The 18,719-nt window shown below is 43.7% G+C and overlaps 1 protein-coding gene across 1 annotated transcript in view; it reads left to right on the top strand.

Moving 5' to 3' along the window:
* The window catches only part of LOC118390041 (angiomotin-like), a 51,601-nt gene that overhangs the window by 24,581 nt on the left and 8,301 nt on the right, over positions 1–18,719 (top strand). The window contains 7 exon segments of the mRNA XM_035780190.2: positions 6,993–7,137; positions 8,889–8,981; positions 10,256–10,401; positions 12,351–12,500; positions 16,580–16,908; positions 17,225–17,460; positions 18,166–18,420. Of these exon segments, the coding sequence (XP_035636083.2) occupies positions 6,993–7,137; positions 8,889–8,981; positions 10,256–10,401; positions 12,351–12,500; positions 16,580–16,908; positions 17,225–17,460; positions 18,166–18,420 (1,354 nt within the window).

Genomic DNA, 18,719 nt, shown 5'->3' with positions numbered 1-18,719 from the left:
AGACTTAAAGGTTGAGACCGAGTTTGTGTCTCTCACATGGGTAGGCAGACCGTTCCATAAAAATGGAGCTCTATAGGAGAAAGCCCTGCCTCCAGCTCAACCTCCACTTCCAGGTTCTTCACCTGCAGGACCGTCTGTGACCAGCCACCCGGACAGCTGATGAAACTGACTATTTCTCTGTAATTAAATCCCTTTTGTGGGGGAAAAATAATTCTGATTGCCCTCCCAGGCCCACCCATGGCTGTGCCCCTGCCCAGTCATGTGAAATCCATAGGTTAGGGCATCATTTATTTATTTAAATTGACTGATTTCCTTATATGAACTGTAATGCATGTTGCGTTTATATTTTTGTTCAGTATAGATGGAAATTGTCCATGATGAAAATAATTCAACTCCAATTCAACATTGGGTAAAAATACACATATACATTTCCACAACAACCACAATCCGTAAGGCGCAAATAGGGCTACTGCGGTCATGAAATTTGGTCAGCCGGTTATCGTCTTGTAAATGCATGCCAGTCTCAGTAATTGACCACAGTAGTCTAAAGTGCTTAAGTAAAAATACTTGAAAGTATTACTAAAGTAATTTGGGGGGGTATCTGTACTTTACTATTTATATTTTTGACAACTTTTACTTTTACTTCACTACATTCCTAAGGATAATTATGTACTTTTTACTCCATACATTTTCCTTGTTACAATTTGAATGCTTAGCACAACAGGAAAAAAGTATATTTCACACACTTCTCAAAGGAACATAACTGGTCATCCCTACTGCCTCTGATCTGGAGGACTCACTGAACACACTCTTCCTTTGTAAATGATGTGTTGGCGTGTGCCCCTGGCTATCCGTACATTTAAAAAAACAAGAAAATGGTGCCTTTTGGTTTGCTTCATATAAGGAGTTTGAAATTATTTATACTTTTACTTGTACTTTTACTAGGGTAGCCTAGTGGTTAGAGCGTTGGTCTTGTAACCGGAAGGTTGCAAGTTCAAACCCCCGAGCTGACAAGGTACAAATCTGTCGTTCTGCCCCTAAACAGGCAGTTAACCCACTGTTCCTAGGCCGTCATTGAAAATAAGAATTTGTTCTTAACTGACTTGCCTAGTTAAATAAAAAAATCAAAAAGTTAAAATACTAGATATTAGATATTTAAGTATATTTAAAACCACATACTTTTAGACTTTTACTGGGTGACTTTCACTTATACTTAAATTATTTTCAATGAAGTTATCTTTACTTTTACTCAAGTATGAAAATTGGGTACTTTTTCCACCACTGATTGATGGTTAATTAACAAACACGTTTAGCATCTCCAGGCCTTCGCATTCAAGCCACTGAAACACGCCTTTGGAATATCTACATTGAAAAAAGTCTAATAAATCCATTTAATATACACCATCACATTCAATCCAGTATTTCTTTTAGGCAGGTCTAGAGAAACATTATGATATAAAGAAAATGTATTTCAGAAGAACAGAATGTGATTCGGCCTACTGCATGTTATCTGGGTATGCACCGTGCCATAGGCTGTAGGCAAGTTCATTTCACAGACAAGATATGCTTATAGGTCCCGTGCCATTATTTTATATGATTTTATACGAAGAATATTATTTCACTTCGTTGAATAAAGTATATATTTTCCCATTCCGGAGTCAGTGCTCATATGAAGTAGATATGAGTGTAAAAGGGATATTTTGAAACAGGTCCAATACGCTATACGAGTTTGAGTTATTTGGCAACTTTAGTTGTGAATGATGCAAACCTTAGAATGTCTTAGAAATCAAAACATATACAGTTGAAGTCTGAAGTTTACATACACTTAGGCTGGAGTCATTAAAACTCCTTCTTCAACCACTCCGACAAATTTCTTGTTAATAAACTATAGTTTTGGCAAGTCGGTTAGGACATCTACTTTGTGCATGACACAAGTCATTTTTCCAACAATTGTTTACAGACAGATTAATTCATTGTATCACAATTCCAGTCGGTCAGAGGTTTACATACACTAAGTTGACTGTGCCTTTAAACTGCTTGGGAAATTCAAGAAAATGATGTCATGTCTTTAGAAGCTTCTAATAGGTTAATTAACATAATTTGAGTCAATTGGAGGTGTAGCTTTGGATGTATTTCAAGGCCTACCTTCAAACTCAGTGCCTCTTTGCTTGACATCATAGTAAAATCTAAAGAAATCAGCCAAGACCTCAGAAAAAAAATGGTGGACCCAAACAATTGTACGCCAGTATAAACACCATGGGACCACGCAGCTGTCACACCGCTCAGGAAGGAGACGCGTTCTGTCTCCTATAAATTAATGTACTTTTCGTGCGAAAAGGGCAAATCAATCCCAGAACAACAGCAAAGGACCTTGTGAAGATGCTGGAGGAAATCAGTACAAAAGTATATATATCCAAAGTAAAATGAGTCCTATATCGACGAACCTGAAAGGCCGCTCAGCAAGGAAGACACCACTGCTCCAAAACCACCATGAAAAAAACAGACTACGGTTTGCAAATCCACATGGGGACAAAGGTCATACTTTTTGGAGAAATGTCCTCTGGTCTGATGAAACAAGAATAGAACTGTTTGGCCATAATTGCCATCGTTATGTTTTGGAGGAAAAAGGGGGAGGCCGATGAACACCATCCCAACCATGAAGCAAGGGGTGGCAGCATCACGTTGTGGGGGTGCTTTGCTACAGGAGGGACTGGTGCACTTCACAAAATAGATGGCATCATGAGGGAGGACAATTATGTAGATATATTGAAGCAACATCAGCCAGAAAGTTAAAGCTTGGTCGCAAATGGGTCTTCCAAGTGGACAATGACCTCAAGCATACTTCCAAAGTTGTGGCAAAATAACTTAAGGACAACAAAGTTAAGGTATTGGAGTGGCCATCACAAAGCCCTAACCTCAATCCCATAGAACATTTGTGGGCAGAACTGAAAAAGCGTGTGCGAGCAAGGAGGCCTACAAACCTGACTCAGTTACACCACTGTCAAGAGGAATGGGCCAAAATTCACCCAACTTATTGTGGGAAGCTTGTGGAAGGCTACCTGAAATGTTTGACACAAGTTAAACAATTTAAAGGCAATGCTACCAAATACTAATTGAATGTATTACTTCTGACCCACTGGGAATGAAAGATGAAAGAAATAAAAGCTGAAATTAATCATTCTCTCTATTATTATTCTGACAACTCATATTTTTAAAATTAAGTGGTGATCCTAACTGACCTAAAACAGGGAATTTTTACTAGGATCAAATGTCAGGAATTGTGAAAAACTGAGTTTACATGTATTTGACTAAGGTGTATGTAAACTTCTGTCTTCAACTGTAACTGTAGGGCTGCAAGATGTGAGTATAGGCTATTGATGATTTTAAAAAGTTACAACAAAAGCTTATGGTCGGTTCCTTGCCTCTCATGTGATCATATTTTCACCTATCAGACTTTTATCAATTAAATATTGCCTTTATTAATACAGTACCAGTCAAAACTTTGAACTTTTTACACATTCCAGGGGTTTTCTTTATTTTTTTTACAAAGGGTGGCTCCTTTGAAGAATCTCAAATATACAATATATTTTCATTTGTTTAACACTTTCTTGGTTACTACATGATTTCATATGTGTTATTTCATAGTATTTATGTTAGTATTGATGTCTTCACTATTATTCTACAATGTAGAAAATAGTACAAATAAAGAAAAACCATTGAATGAGTAGGACTGTCCAAACTTTTGACTGATACCGTATGTAAAATGAGTTTATATTTAGAATGTCAGGAACATATTTAGAATGTCAGGAACAGTTGCAGTGGGGAAAATACATGTCATCCATATAGTATGCACTCATTTTTCAATCATGCCGGGTAGGCTACTCCGGTTTTATAGCAGAGCTATAGACATATCTGGGTTTATAAGAACACGTGTTTCACTTGTCCCATCAGTCACTAAAGCATGCAGCCTCTTAATGCGCTACAGGTAGTGTGATATTCTGCCCAGACTATTTATGCCATGAGCTCTCCAACCCTGTTCCTACAGCTACCCCATGCTTAATTTGGGCAACCAAGTGGAATCTGTTCGGGAATATCGATAGTAACATGTTTTCACAGCAAAACATATTTCATTAAACAGTTGACAGCCCCTCTCACTCAAGAAAGGAATGGAGGAAAGAGGAGGAGATGGAAACGCACAGTGGTGTGGGTGTTTGATGTGATTTTTCGATTGCATTTGCATTGATGTTAGAGGGACAATAGAGTACCAGGGCCCGGTTTCCCTATAGCGATGGAACTTGGGCAAATCGAGTGTTTTAACAACGGCTGAAGATGTAACATGCGTTTCCCAAACACCACACAGAGAGAGTGTTCGCTAAGTGCGTCGTTGAGGCATGTGTGGATACTGATAGGATCGAAAGAAAGAAAGCACTGCTCTCGGATCCGCGTTCTACCTTTCCAATCTTACCTTAACATTCTAATTATTCGACAATACTGATGATGGATCAGCTCCTATAGCTATATCACATATGGCTACAAATATTGAGGCAGCTTATTCTAATGTTTACCCTATAATAAGGCACTAAATCAAGATTTGGCAAACCATAAAAAATAAATGGACGTTAGCATAAATAGCACAAAAAAGCTAAATTAAATGAACATGACATGACATTTATTTCACTATTATTCAAATATATAGGTCTATGTAGCCTATACTGTATTTATCTTTTAATACAGTCGTTTCGCTTTTCATTTGAAACGTCTTTATGTCCTTCACTTGTTATGCAAAGAAATAGGCAACTTTGTATTTGTAGTCACTGTCACATTTATCTCTGAAGTTATCAGAGTCACAGAAAGACAGATAAACATCTTGATTTTGTGTTTAGCAGAGATCTTCTCTGTATAAAGTGACGCGGAAGGGCAACAAGTACTTAACTGTTCTACGAGTGATCTGACGCAGTTGTTAAATAAAGAGCGTTTTCAATAGCAACTTAAGTATGTATAGTTTTTTGAAATCGCTCGGATTTAATGATGCTCATACGAAGGTTCTAACGATGAACATAGCCTTAAGATGCTTTTGGGAAACCGGGTCCAGGGCATTAGCGACCTGACGGTTGTTAGCTAGTTGGGTACTACCAAGTACATACAAGGAGATTACAGTAACTCAATGGTTACGTGGAATTTGACTGCGGTCATGACTCATGACTGCCGGTGTGGAGGTAATGCGGTCCCCGCAACAGCTTTAGGCACAAATAGCTAAATGAGAGAGCAGCGGTGTGAATCACATCAATGCGCTATGTAGCCTAGATATCAATAATACGTGATATCCATATCGCCCGTAGGCTAGACCACAATTGGAAGACATAACTTGGACTTTAGCCTACAAAAGCCATACTGCTCTTTTCCTGCGATCCATCAAATGCATTTGGTGTGTCATCATAATGTGATTTGTGGTCACTCACTCAGGCAGAAACAAACTTAAATGTATGCATTATTTTCAATGTTGAATTGAATGTCATTGAGAAAACAGAAAGGTGTCAAATAATTTCTGAATTTTAAATTAATCATCTAGTTTTTTCAGAAGTATCTGTAATCAGATTACACTATTTTGCTAGTAACATAAAGGATTATAGTTTGTTTAAAAAAAATCTGTTACAACCCTGAAAGTCACTAGGTTGGGCACTTCATGTAGATCTGAAAGGTTTGGTTGGGTACAAGCAGTGTGGTTATTTTTCCACCTTGCCCTCTTCTTCCATATTACTTAAATTCATCTAATCCTTTTAAATCCACAGAAGTGGCTAGGGGCGGATTTGGAATTGGGCATAATCCCCCCCCCCCCTTCTTCCCTCTCTCTCTTTCTCTTTCTTCCCTTCTCTCTTTATTCTCTCTCTCTCTCTTTCTTCTCTCTCTCTCTCTCCTCTCTTTCTTCTCTCTCTTTCTTCTCTCTCTTTCTTCTCTCTCTCTTTCTTCTCTCTCTCTCTTTCTTTCTTCTCTCTCTTTCTTCTCTCTCTTTCTTCTCTCTCTTTCTTCTCTCTCTCTCTCTCTCTCTCTCTCTCTCTCTCTCTCTCTCTCTCTCTCTCTCTCTCTCTCTCTTTCTTTCTTCTCTCTTTCTTCTCTCTCTTTCTTCTCTCTCTGTCTTTCTTCTCTCTCTCTCTTTCTTCTTTTTCTCTTTTTTTTCTCTCTCTCTCTCTCTCTTTCTTCTCTCTCTTTCTTCTCTCTCTTTCTTTCTTTTCTCTCTTCTCTCTCTTTCTTTCTTTTCTCTCTTCTCTCTCTCTTTCTTCTCTCTTTCTTCTTTCTTCTCTCTTTCTTCTTTCTTCTCTCTCTTTCTTCTCTTTCTTCTCTTTCTCTTTCTTGTCTCTCTCTTTCTTCTCTCTCTTTCTTCTCTCTCTTCTCTCTCTCTCTCTCTTTCTTCTCTCCCCCTCTCTCTTTCTTCTCTCTCTCTCTTTCTTCTCTCTCTTCTCTCTCCTTTCTTCTCTCTTTCTTCTTTCTTCTCTCTCTTTCTTATCTCTTTCTTCTTTCTTCTCTCTCTTTCTTCTCTTTCTTCTTTCTTCTCTCTCTTTCTTCTCTCTTTCTTCTCTCTCTCTCTCTTTCTTCTCTCTCTTCTCTCTCTCTCTTTCTTCTCTCTTTCTTCTTTCTTCTCTCTCTTTCTTCTTTCTTCTTTCTTCTCTCTCTTTCTTCTTTCTTCTCTCTCTTTCTTCTCTCTCTTTCTTCTCTCTCTCTCTCTTTCTTCTCTCTCTCTTTCTTCTTCTCTCTCTCTCTCTTTCTTCTCTCTCTCTCTTTCTTCTCTCTCTCTCTTTCTTCTCTCTCTCTCTCTCTTTCTTCTCTCTCTCTCTTTCTTCTCTCTCTCTCTTTCTTCTCTCTCTCTTTCTCTCTCTCTCTCTCTTTCTTCTTTCTCTCTCTCTTTCTTCTCTCTCTCTCTTTCTTCTCTCTCTCTTCCCTTTCTTCTCTCTCTCTTCCCTTTCTTCTCTCTCTCTTCCCTTTCTCTCCCTGGTCAGTTGGAGACAGAGATCACGTTGGTTTCGGAGGCCTACGAAAACCTGGCCAAGTCATCCACTAAAAGGGAGGCTCTGGAGAAAACCATGAGGAACAAGCTGGAGCTGGAGGTGCGCAGGCTGCACGACTTCAACAGGGACCTCAGAGGTAAGAGGTCACATTCAGCTGGAATGTCCATGGCATGCATACATATCCATTATGTAGGTTACCAGGCCCTGCTGGTCAAAATAATAGCTTAATGTTCAAAGGATACCTGTTCATGGATTTATGGCAGTAGATGAAATCTATTCCATACTACATTTATTGGGGGAAAAAAACAACTTTTTAGTAGGAAAAAGTGTGTGTGGTGTGTCCTTTCTGCATTAGATTTGGCATACCTCAACAGCATTGCCTGCATATTTGTTCAGTAATATTTATTAATGTTCAGAAGCTGTGTTGGGTTTGTATTGATTGCACTGGTATGTTTGATTTGAATAGATTTTCTGAGGACAGCTTTCACAAATTTTGCCTGGTGCGGTTTACGAGCTGTGATGTTGAAACTGTTTTTAAAAAATAAATGTTATTGTACTACTGTGCATTTACTGTGGCATAGAGAAAAAGTAAACGTAAAAGAGCAATCAATTGCTAGATCTGTCAATTAATCAATATGATCAATCAATGGGATATGTTAGTGTTTACAGGCAGTCCAAAGTCTCAACTTCATAACTTACTATAAAGCAGACCAAAGACCCTTCGAGCTCCAATCTTCACTCTCTGTTTCTGTAGGAAGCTCTGAGCTGAAGCACAGTGGGTGGGGGCAGTTTCATGTCTCTAGTTTCTACCTCACTAAGCTCTTCAGTCCTACAGAGGGGAGGAAAAAAAACTCCATTCATGGCTCCCTACCAAGATTGGGTCCATGACTCCCTGCCCAGACCGGGTCCATTGGGAGATTCCATGCTTTTATAACAAATCACATAGAAACATTTTTTTAGGTCTCTCCTTCCTCTCTTTTTTTCTCCTATCGTATTGGCAGCCTTGATATCTTGCTTCACTTTTGGGGGTTTAGCGTAAATGTATGCCCCACTCATTGTTGTGTTTTGAGAAACACAGGGAATGGAAATGAAACAACTGAATATTTGTTTCTGGAATGCTCTCTGGATGTTTCATGGCCCAGCCTGGTTAACTTAACACTCAACTAAATATTATTTTAACGTTTGGACCAGAAATAATGGCCTGTTTTGTTTCAGGCCAATTTTCTCGTGACTCCATTAGAGAATGGGGACCTCCTCCTCTCCCTCTGCGGGGAAATGTGTGCATGTAAAGTTATTGTTTTGTTTTTGTTTGCTCCATTTTGCTGAGCAACCGGGCCCCAAGGCCTTTTATGTGCGTGGAACGAAAGTTTGGATCTTAAGAACATGAGTTCCACATCGACTCCGAGTCCAGGCCTATTAAATTCGCTTCGGGGGATTGTGAATTCCCTCCACCTCCATATTCACATTAATCCATGGCCCCGCTGTCTGTATGGCTACATTTACACAATCACAGAGCTGTATGTCGAAATTCTGTTTGAGCTGTTTAATAGCACCAAAATCCCCATACATAGCATGCATAGCATGCATATTAACTAGAGGCTGACCACATTGAATGTGCAACTCTGCAAGGAGTTTAACAGTGTGTTCTTTAAGGAGCTTAATTCCCCAGTTTTAACATGTTGTCTTGCCATTTTATGATCTAATTTCCTGCAAAGATTTGATTTATGAGAATTAGAGCATATTTGGGTATGCCTTTGTGTACGCACACACAAGTTTGCATGTATGTGTGTGTTCACGGGCATTTGAGTGTGCACAGTGTGTCTCTTTGGCCACTAGACCCTCAGGCTGGCTCTGACCTGACTTTGGCAATGACATTCTCTGTTGCAGAGCGCATGGAAACTGCCAACAAACAGCTAGCTGCTAAGGAGTGTGAGGGATCGGAAGACAACCGTAAGACCATCTCTCAGCTACTCACCCAGAGTGAGTACATCACTAACACAGCTACCAGGGAACACCAGGCCAGGCCTCTCCAACATTCTACATCCAGTCTGAACATACCTCTGTGTGGCCTCATCAGTAAGGACAGGCAAAGGGTCTGGGGTTCATGTACTGTAGAACACTACATATCCACTAGAAATGTCATTCAAGTCACTGTTTTTGAAGGTCCAATGAGGCTATTCTTATCTCAATATCAAATCATTTCTGGTTAACAATTAAGTACCTTCCTGTGATTGTGTTAAATTAAAATGGTCCAAAATAAACAAAAATAGCTTCTTAGCAAAGATACATTTTGCCAGGACTGTCTGTGAGTGGTTTGAGTGGGGAGGGGAAACCTTAAAACTATCTGTTATTGGCAGAGAGGTTTGGAACTCTCTTTCATATTGGTCTATTAACTAATTTACCACCAGGCAGGCCAAAACTCCATCCCACCAAAACAGGCAGAAATGTCACTGTCTTTTCAAACAGCTCTTAAACTTTAAGGGCATTATCATAAATGTCACAATATCACAGTATTCCCTACTCCTTTGCATTCAGAACAGCCTCAATTTGTCAGTGCATGGACCCTACAAGGTGTCGAAAGCGTTCCATGGAGATGCTGGCCCATGTTGACTCCAATGCTTCCCACAGTTGTGTCAAGTTGGCTGGATGTCCTTTGGGTGGTGGACCATTCTTGATACACACAGGAAACTGTTGAGCGTGAAAGCCGCAGCAGCGTTGCAGTTCTTGACACAAATCGATGCGCCTGGCACCTACTACCATACCCTGTTTAAAGGCACTTATATATCACTTATATATTTTGTCTTGCCTGTTCACCCTCTGAATGGCACACATACACAATCCATGTCTCAACTGTCTCCTCTCCTTCATCTACACTGATTGAAGTGGATTTAAGTGCCATCAATAAGGAATCATAGCTTTCACCTGGATAGTCTATGTCATTAAACATTTTTATACAGTGTTTTGTGTACTCAGTGTATGTACAACACAGGAAAATCATGTTTTTGACTGCACTGGGCATTTAACAAAAATGACACACACACAAAACACATTTGTTTATGATGTTTAGTTAATGAAAAGGAACCTTCGCACACTCAGTATCAATGTACAATTTTAAATGTATTAGGCTGAGCTTTCGGTCATCAGACCTTCATCAGAGCAAAAAGTAAGCTCATGACATAACTACTTTAGTAAATGAAAGGAATATCACTTCTTCAGAGGGCTAGTCCTCAGTGTGTTGTGTATGTGTCTCCCAGACAAAGAGACGGTGCGTGAGAAGGAGAAGCTGGAGATAGAGCTGAACGCCCTGCGCTCCACCACGGACGACCAGAGACGACACATTGAGATTAGAGACCAGGCTCTCAACAATGCCCAGGCCAAAGTAGTCAAACTAGAGGAGGAGGTGAGGATCTGACTTAGTCTAACAAGCTTTATGTATCATAATGTTCTCACTTGCTTCATGAATAGGTGATATCAGAAATGTCTTGGATACTTGAATTCATCCTGGCATCAGTTCAGTTGATTGAGCTTGAGGTAATCTCGGTTATCCAGAAGTCAAGTTCTCTCACCAAAGTTTGTCAATTCCTTTTTTCTTCTGGGGGGGATGTCAATAACAATTATGACGACCTTTGTGGAAAGGAAGGAAGTGAAGTCTCCTCCCTCGCAAACGGAAACTCTCGGCCAAACCCCTTCCGTTAATTTCACCCATGTTTATCATGGCCAAAAAGCAAATGTCTGTTTTCATGAATTTTACTATAGACCATTTTGACTTTGTGGCTGTGGAATCTAGTGGAAACCACTTATCATGCTCACATGACTTGAAAATCACTGTACCAGTTTAAGTACCACTTTCACCCAATCCTGATTCGTCCAGATAATCAACAACGAAAACCCCAAACCAGGAAATACTGCTGCTCGTAATCACATAATTCTGTGAGCCTTGACAGATCCTCGCCGTTTCATCTGTCCACGAGAATCTGTCCACGACAGATTAAGTTCGGGGATATATTTATGCCCCCTGATGGACAAGCATAGGCATGACTTTCTGTTGAGCGTAAAATAATCTAGCTATCTTCCCTGTCTTCCTCTGGTTGTGTCACCATTGAGCTTGATAGCCTGATAATGTCAATATTGAACCACAATGTCATCCATCCTATCACCTGGTATTGATTACATTATTGGCTGAAGACAGGGTCTGTTCTGGTATGCTTTCAGTTGTGATCCATGGGGTTGGTTTGCACTGGTTAAAAGGGTAAGATGGAAGACTGCAAAGTGGGTTTAAATTGACTCAAAACATCATTTCTTGTTAACGAAGCAACTGCTACTAGTCCTCAGATCCAAAACAGTGAAAACCACAAACAATCCCCCAAATAAAGATCCTTCGTCTTTGAAGTTTCTTCCCTCAGAAGTCAGTGATTCTGATAAGATCAGTATGTCCCACTACAGTGAGCAGATAGCTGTCCCTGATGACTAGAGGGTAAATCACCCCAGCCTTGCCCCTGGTCTAGCCTACTAGAGGCCAGAGAAATGCAAAAGGCCTCTGTGACCTTGTGTGGGCCTGGACAGAACTCCCCTGTGGAAAACTGGAGCTGCTCTGAGCATTGATGCCCCTGGCTGGTAGGTTCTGTTTGTTGGCTGGTAATGTGTCTGAAATAGCCTGGCCACAGCCCAGAGGGCCAGTTAGCCAGTGGGCTGAGTGGAGCAGGAAACGAACCGGTAGTGTCCTAAAAAGCACAGGGCTGCTCCACTTCTTCTGCCCGGCACCACCACAAACGCCTGCTTGTTTCCCCGAACAAAGGCTGTCGAGTTTGAGCTTTATATCTGCCATGAAAGTTCTGAACAGGGCCAGATTCTTCGCCTGCTCTCTCTCTCCTCTGTGTGGGAACATTGTATATGCTTCTCTATTTCTCCCTCTTTCTCTCTTTTCCTCTCTTTCTTTACAGAGAGACTCCCTGAGCTAAATCAGTCTATTGAGTGGAGCCACAGTTATATCTCCTGTTGCAGTTCAAAGGGGCTGCAGTGCAGAGGGACTTTGAGACATAGGCATCGGGTACACAATAGCTGCATTATCTTGGAGTGGGCTGTTGGGGTTGGTCACTGGGTGGGGTTGTTTGGACGAAAGGGGGCACCTGTTTCCCTGTCTCCTCCCTGGTCGTATTTCACTCATTGTCAAATACCTAATAGGACTGAATAGTTGACAGCAATTATATTGTGGCACAAAGAAGGTGAAAGTATTGCTTTCACCAACCCAGTCAGGTTTCTGGAATGAAATGCAAACTCCCTACTTCCTGTCTATTTCCTTTCTGTGCCCTGACCACATCCTGTCTGTGTGTTTTGTCTCCCTGGCTGAAGCTGAAGAAGAAGCAGGTGTATGTGGAGAAGGTGGAGCGCATGCAGCAGGCCCTGGCCCAGCTCCAGGCTGCCTGTGAGAAGAGAGAGCAGCTGGAGCACCGCTTACGCACGCGGCTGGAGAGGGAGTTGGAGTCACTGCGCATGCAGCAGGTGAGACACACATGGTGTGTTAAAGACACGGAAACAAAGCAGTGTCTCAGCTGCAGTCAGCGTTAGCGGGGCGCCCTGACCCAGAATTTCAGGCTCTTTCTCTCCCAAAATGTTCTCTTCCATAAATTCCATCGTCTCTTCCTGTGTGTCCAAGCGAAGCACCACAGAATGTTTTCCTATCAGTTAAGCGCGGCCAGGTCATTCAGGCCAGGGGGATGCTGGGAATGTGGGGGAAATGTTGCAGCTGACAGAACATCAGAGGTTCTGTCTGCGGAGGGAGAGAAAGAGGAAGAGCAGCCATATGTATATTCCAGTCAAGCCTTTGGGAGAAGACAGACTGCCTGGTCAACAAAGACGACAGACAGACTTGGAGCCCTGCCTCTCTACCAGCCAGTGTTGCCATAGGCCAGTGGTTCCCAAACTTTTTATAGTCCCGTACCCCTTCAAACGTTCAACCTCCAGCTGCGTACCCCCTCTAGAACCAGGGTCAACATACTCTCAAATGTTGTTTTTTGTCATCATTGTAAGCCTGCCACACACACACTATATGATACATGTATTTAACATAAGAATGAGGTCAGTTTTTGTCACAACCCAGCAAAGTCTTATAGGACCAGGGCACAAATAATAATATAATAATAATCAATAATTTTGCTCTTTATTTAACCATCTTACATATAAAACCTTATTTGTTCATCAAAAATGGTGCATGACTCACCACAGGTTAATGAGAAGGGTGTGCTTGAAAGGCTGGACATAACTCTGCAATGTTGGGTTGTATTGGAGAGAGTCTCAGTCTGAAATCATTTTTCACACCGTCTGTGCCTGTATTTAGTTTTCATGCTAGTGAGGGCTGAGAATACACTCTCACTCACATAGGTATGTGGTTGCAACGGGCATCAGTGTCTTAACACAGACACTTAGACACAGAAATCTGGCAGTGGCTTCTGATTAATCACTTTTCACTGAACTTGTTGCAATTTTGATGAGGTTCTCTTGTTCAGATATCGGTAAGTGGACTGGAGGCAGGGCATGAAAGGGATAATGAATCCAGTTGTTTGTGTCGTCCGTTTCGGGAAAGTACCTGCGTAATTACGCACCCAACTCACTCAAGTGCTTCACTATATCACATTTGACATTGTCCGTAAGCTTGAGTTCATTTGCACACAAAACATCTTACAATGATGGACCTGTGTGTTGTCCTTGTTAATGCAGACAGAGAAGAGCTCCAACTTCTTAATCACAGCCTCAGTTGCGGAAAGTCCCTGTAATCCTAGATTCAGATCATTCAGGCGACATCACCCAGACAGGCCAGTCCTGTGAGAAACTCGTCATCATGCAAACGGTCAGACAAGTGAAAATTATGGTCAGTAAAAAAAAATTTAAGCTTGTCTCTCAATTAAAAAAAAAAAGTGTCAATACTTTGCCCCTTGATAACCAGCGCACTTGTGTATGTTGTAAAAGCGTTTCTGCATAGTGCAGAAAATATGAGAGTTCAGGGGCCTTGCTTTAATAAAGTTAACCATTTTTACTGTAGTGTCCAAAACATCTTTCAAGCTGTCAGGCATTCCTTTGGCAGCAAGAGCCTCTCAGTGGATACTGCAGTGTAAACAAGTGATGTTGGGAGCAACTGCTTGTACGTACGTACGTTACCACTCCACTATGTCTTTGTAAGTCGCTCTGGATAAGAGCGTCTGCTAAATGACTTAAATGTAAATGTAAATGTCTCCCTGTCATGGCTTTTGCACCATCAGTACAGATACCAACACCTCTTGACCACCAAAGTCCATTTGATGTCACAAAGCTGTCCAGTACTTTAAAAAGATCCTCTCCTGTTGTCCTGGTTTCCAGTGGTTTGCAGAAGAGGATGTCTTCCCTAATTGACCCCCATAAACGTAGCGGACATACACCAGGAGCTGTGCCAGGGCCGCCACGTCTGTTGACTCATCCAGCTGTAACGGACATACACCAGGAGCTGTGCCAGGCCCGCCACGTCTGTTGACTCATCCAGCTGTAACAGACATACACCAGGAGCTGTGCCAGGCCCGCCACGTCTGTTGACTCATCCAGCTGTAACGGACATACACCAGGAGCTGTGCCAGGCCCGCCACGTCTGTTGACTCATCCAGCTGTAACAGACATACACCAGGAGCTGTGCCAGGCCCGCCACGTCTGTTGACTCATCCAGCTGTAACGGACATACACCAGGAGCTGTGCCAGGGCCGCCACGTCTGTTGACTCATCCAGCTGTAACGGACATACACCAGGAGCTGTGCCAGGCCCGCCACGTCTGTTGACTCATCCAGCTGTAACGGACATACACCAGGAGCTGTGCCAGGCCCGCCACGTCTGTTGACTCATCCAGCTGTAACGGACATACACCAGGAGCTGTGCCAGGCCCGCCACGTCTGTTGACTCATCCAGCTGTAACGGACATACACCAGGAGCTGTGCCAGGCCCGCCACGTCTGTTGACTCACCCAGCTGTAACGGACATACACCAGGAGCTGTGCCAGGCCCGCCACGTCTGTTGACTCATCCAGCTGTAACGGACATACACCAGGAGCTGTGCCAGGCCCGCCACGTCTGTTGACTCATCCAGCTGTAACGGACATACACCAGGAGCTGTGCCAGGCCCGCCACGTCTGTTGACTCATCCAGCTGTAACGGACATACACCAGGAGCTGTGCCAGGCCCGCCACGTCTGTTGACTCATCCAGCTGTAACGGACATACACCAGGAGCTGTGCCAGGCCCGCCACGTCTGTTGACTCATCCAGCTGTAACGGACATACACCAGGAGCTGTGCCAGGCCCGCCACGTCTGTTGACTCATCCAGCTGTAACGGACATACACCAGGAGCTGTGCCAGGCCCGCCACGTCTGTTGACTCATCCAGCTGTAACGGACATACACCAGGAGCTGTGCCAGGCCCGCCACGTCTGTTGACTCATCCAGCTGTAACGGACATACACCAGGAGCTGTGCCAGGCCCGCCACGTCTGTTGACTCATCCAGCTGTAACGGACATACACCAGGAGCTGTGCCAGGCCCGCCACGTCTGTTGACTCATCCAGCTGTAACGGACATACACCAGGAGCTGTGCCAGGCCCGCCACGTCTGTTGACTCATCCAGCTGTAACGGACATACACCAGGAGCTGTGCCAGGGCCGCCACGTCTGTTGACTCATCCAGCTGTAACGGACATACACCAGGAGCTGTGCCAGGCCCGCCACGTCTGTTGACTCATCCAGCTGTAACGGACATACACCAGGAGCTGTGCCAGGCCCGCCACGTCTGTTGACTCATCCAGCTGTAACGGACATACACCAGGAGCTGTGCCAGGCCCGCCACGTCTGTTGACTCATCCAGCTGTAACGGACATACACCAGGAGCTGTGCCAGGGCCGCCACGTCTGTTGACTCATCCAGCTGTAACGGACATACACCAGGAGCTGTGCCAGGGCCGCCACGTCTGTTGACTCATCCAGCTGTAACGGACATACACCAGGAGCTGTGCCAGGCCCGCCACGTCTGTTGACTCATCCAGCTGTAACGGACATACACCAGGAGCTGTGCCAGGCCCGCCACGTCTGTTGACTCATCCAGCTGTAACGGACATACACCAGGAGCTGTGCCAGGCCCGCCACGTCTGTTGACTCATCCATGTGTAACGCATAGAATTCACTGGCTTGTATGCGAAGCAGTGATTGTTTCAAAACATCTCCTGCCTGTATTTGACATTGTTGTTATTTCGCTGAACACTAGATGGTTTCATTTTATTTTTGGCAGTGAAACAAGGCTACTCAGGTTAGAAAAAAACATCACCCAAATGTATAGCCCCGTTGGAAAATCTAAATGGACTGTTTGAAAATGTGAATAACATTTTTATTTGGCGTACCGCGACTGCATTCCGCGTACCCCTGGGGCCATGGTTTAGACAGCAATTGTGTGTATTACAAATGCATAAGTGCCTGTGACTGCAAGTTGATGCCTCACTTGGATGGCAGTTGAGCTCTTGAATAGTTGAGGTTTACTGACAACCATACCTTCCACCCCCATTGTCTCCACTCCCCCCATCCAGAGACAAGGTGGCTCCCAGAGCAGCAGCAGTGGTCAGGAGTACAGTGCCACGGCCCTGATGGAGCACCTGAGGGAGAAAGAGGAGAGAATCCTGGCTCTGGAGGCAGACATGACCAAATGGGAGCAGAAATACCTGGAGGAGAGCGTTATGAGGCAGTTTGCCCTGGACGCCGCCGCCTCTGTCGCCACCCAGAGGGACACATTGTCGTCGGTGATAAGCCACTCCCCCAGCAGCAGCTATGAGCAGCAGCTGTCAGTGGAGGCTCGTATCCAGAAGGAGGAGGAGGAAATCCTCATGGCCAACCGCCGCTGTCTAGACATGGAAAGCAGGTAAATAGCTGTGTGTTTGATCTTTGGAATGACTGTGGAAGCATTTCAATTTGATATAATATTAAATATATTCTGTACAGACCACTATACAGATACTATCCTTAACAGCCTAACACACCCACTTACCCTACCCCCATAACCTCAGTACAGCAAAGCAACCATGACCCCAGTCAAACCCAGACTATAACTCCCATTGTTCTTACTGATCATACAGAACACAATAGAAGTCTTTACGGTACATGTAATGCATTCTGCACATTACAGGATGTTGTACTTCCTTTTATTTGAATAAGTGTACTCATGTCCCATCCCACAGGATCAAGAACCTGCACGCCCAGATCATAGAGAAGGATGCCATGATTAAGGTGCTCCATCAGCGTTCCAGGAAGGATCCCAACAAGGACCGGGACGCCCAGTCCATCATGCGTCCCTCCAAGTCCCTGATGTCCATCGCCAACACGGGGGGCTCGGGCCTGCTCTCCCACAGCCTTGGCCTCAGCAGCTCACCCATCACAGAGGAGCGCAAGGACAGCAGCTGGAAGGGCAGCCTGGGTGCAAATGCTATTGGTTTTCATGTTATGTTGTGTGATGTGCCACGTAACAAAGGCTTTTTAAGTTTTCCCTTCTTATATTTGAATTGAGTGGGGTAGATGCTGGAACTGCAGACTTGAGGAGCGATTTCTAATTACACATTATTCCTTATATACAATATAGTGCACTACTTTTGACTAGACTCAGCCTAGGGCTCTTGTGAAAAGTACTGCACTATAAGTGGCATAGGTTGTCATTTCAGATGCATGGTAGAGGGACAACAGCTGGAAGTCTGGTTCAGAGGAAGAGGGCAGGGAGAGTACAGGAAGTTGATTCACAGGCCTCTGAGATGTGTTAGTCAGAACGTGATGATGGACAGACAAAGGGGTATGGAGGGTGTCAAGGACATGAATGGTCGTCAGCTGTGGGTATGGAATGTACAGTTCAGTAGTAATCATCAGGCTGAATAACAATCGGGTGGTCTTGAAGGAGGGTGGGAAGTTAAATATTATGCAATGGTGCAGTGCTGCTGGCTCACTCAGATTTTAAATTTTCAGTAGGTACTGAATGAATGCTGTTTAATTGTTGTGTGTATTCTGAATGTACTGTGTGTTACTATCTACTTCAACTTGCTTCCATGTGCATGAATAAAAAACTTGAGAGCTTGTCATGGGTAACCCAGCACCACCACATATCTAACAGGTTTCCTCTGTTCTCTCCCCTCAGGAATTCTGTTGGGTCCAGAGTACCGTACTGACTCTCTGAAGACAGAGTCCATCTCGTCATCTCCCTCTCCGGTCCTGCCCCTGACAGGGGGTCACTCTAAGACAGGCAGCAGGGACAGCTGCACTCAGACAGACAAGGGCCAGAGCCAGGGTCAGGAGGCTAGCAGCAAGCCCAGCACCCCAGCCATGCAAAGCATGACCCTGCCAAGCCGACTCTCTAGCCCCAGCCCTGTTTACATACCAGACCGCATCGCAGGTACAGTAGGACAGGGCAGGCTGCCAGCTTTAGGGCTATGTTCTAGTATATTACATTCAATACGTTTTTAGTCAAAGCTCCACGTTAGTGTAGTTTGCTGTGGACACAAGTAGGGCCAGGGGTTTTTCCTGACCACAGGTCCTAATTATAGGCTTTAATTATAGCCTTTAACTAGGGTCCAGAGTCAGACCCAGATAATATTGAGTGTTTGTTGTCTGCAATTTGAGAAATATAAACGTTGAATTAGACCTGACTCACGAGGATGCAGCTGCAATGTGCAGTGCTAACACTGCAGAATG

This window comes from Oncorhynchus keta, chromosome 11, assembly GCF_023373465.1.
Source record: "Oncorhynchus keta strain PuntledgeMale-10-30-2019 chromosome 11, Oket_V2, whole genome shotgun sequence".
Lineage (NCBI taxonomy): Eukaryota > Metazoa > Chordata > Actinopteri > Salmoniformes > Salmonidae > Oncorhynchus > Oncorhynchus keta.
Note: the sequence above shows the minus strand (reverse complement) of the source record. Positions and strands in the feature narration are given on the sequence as shown.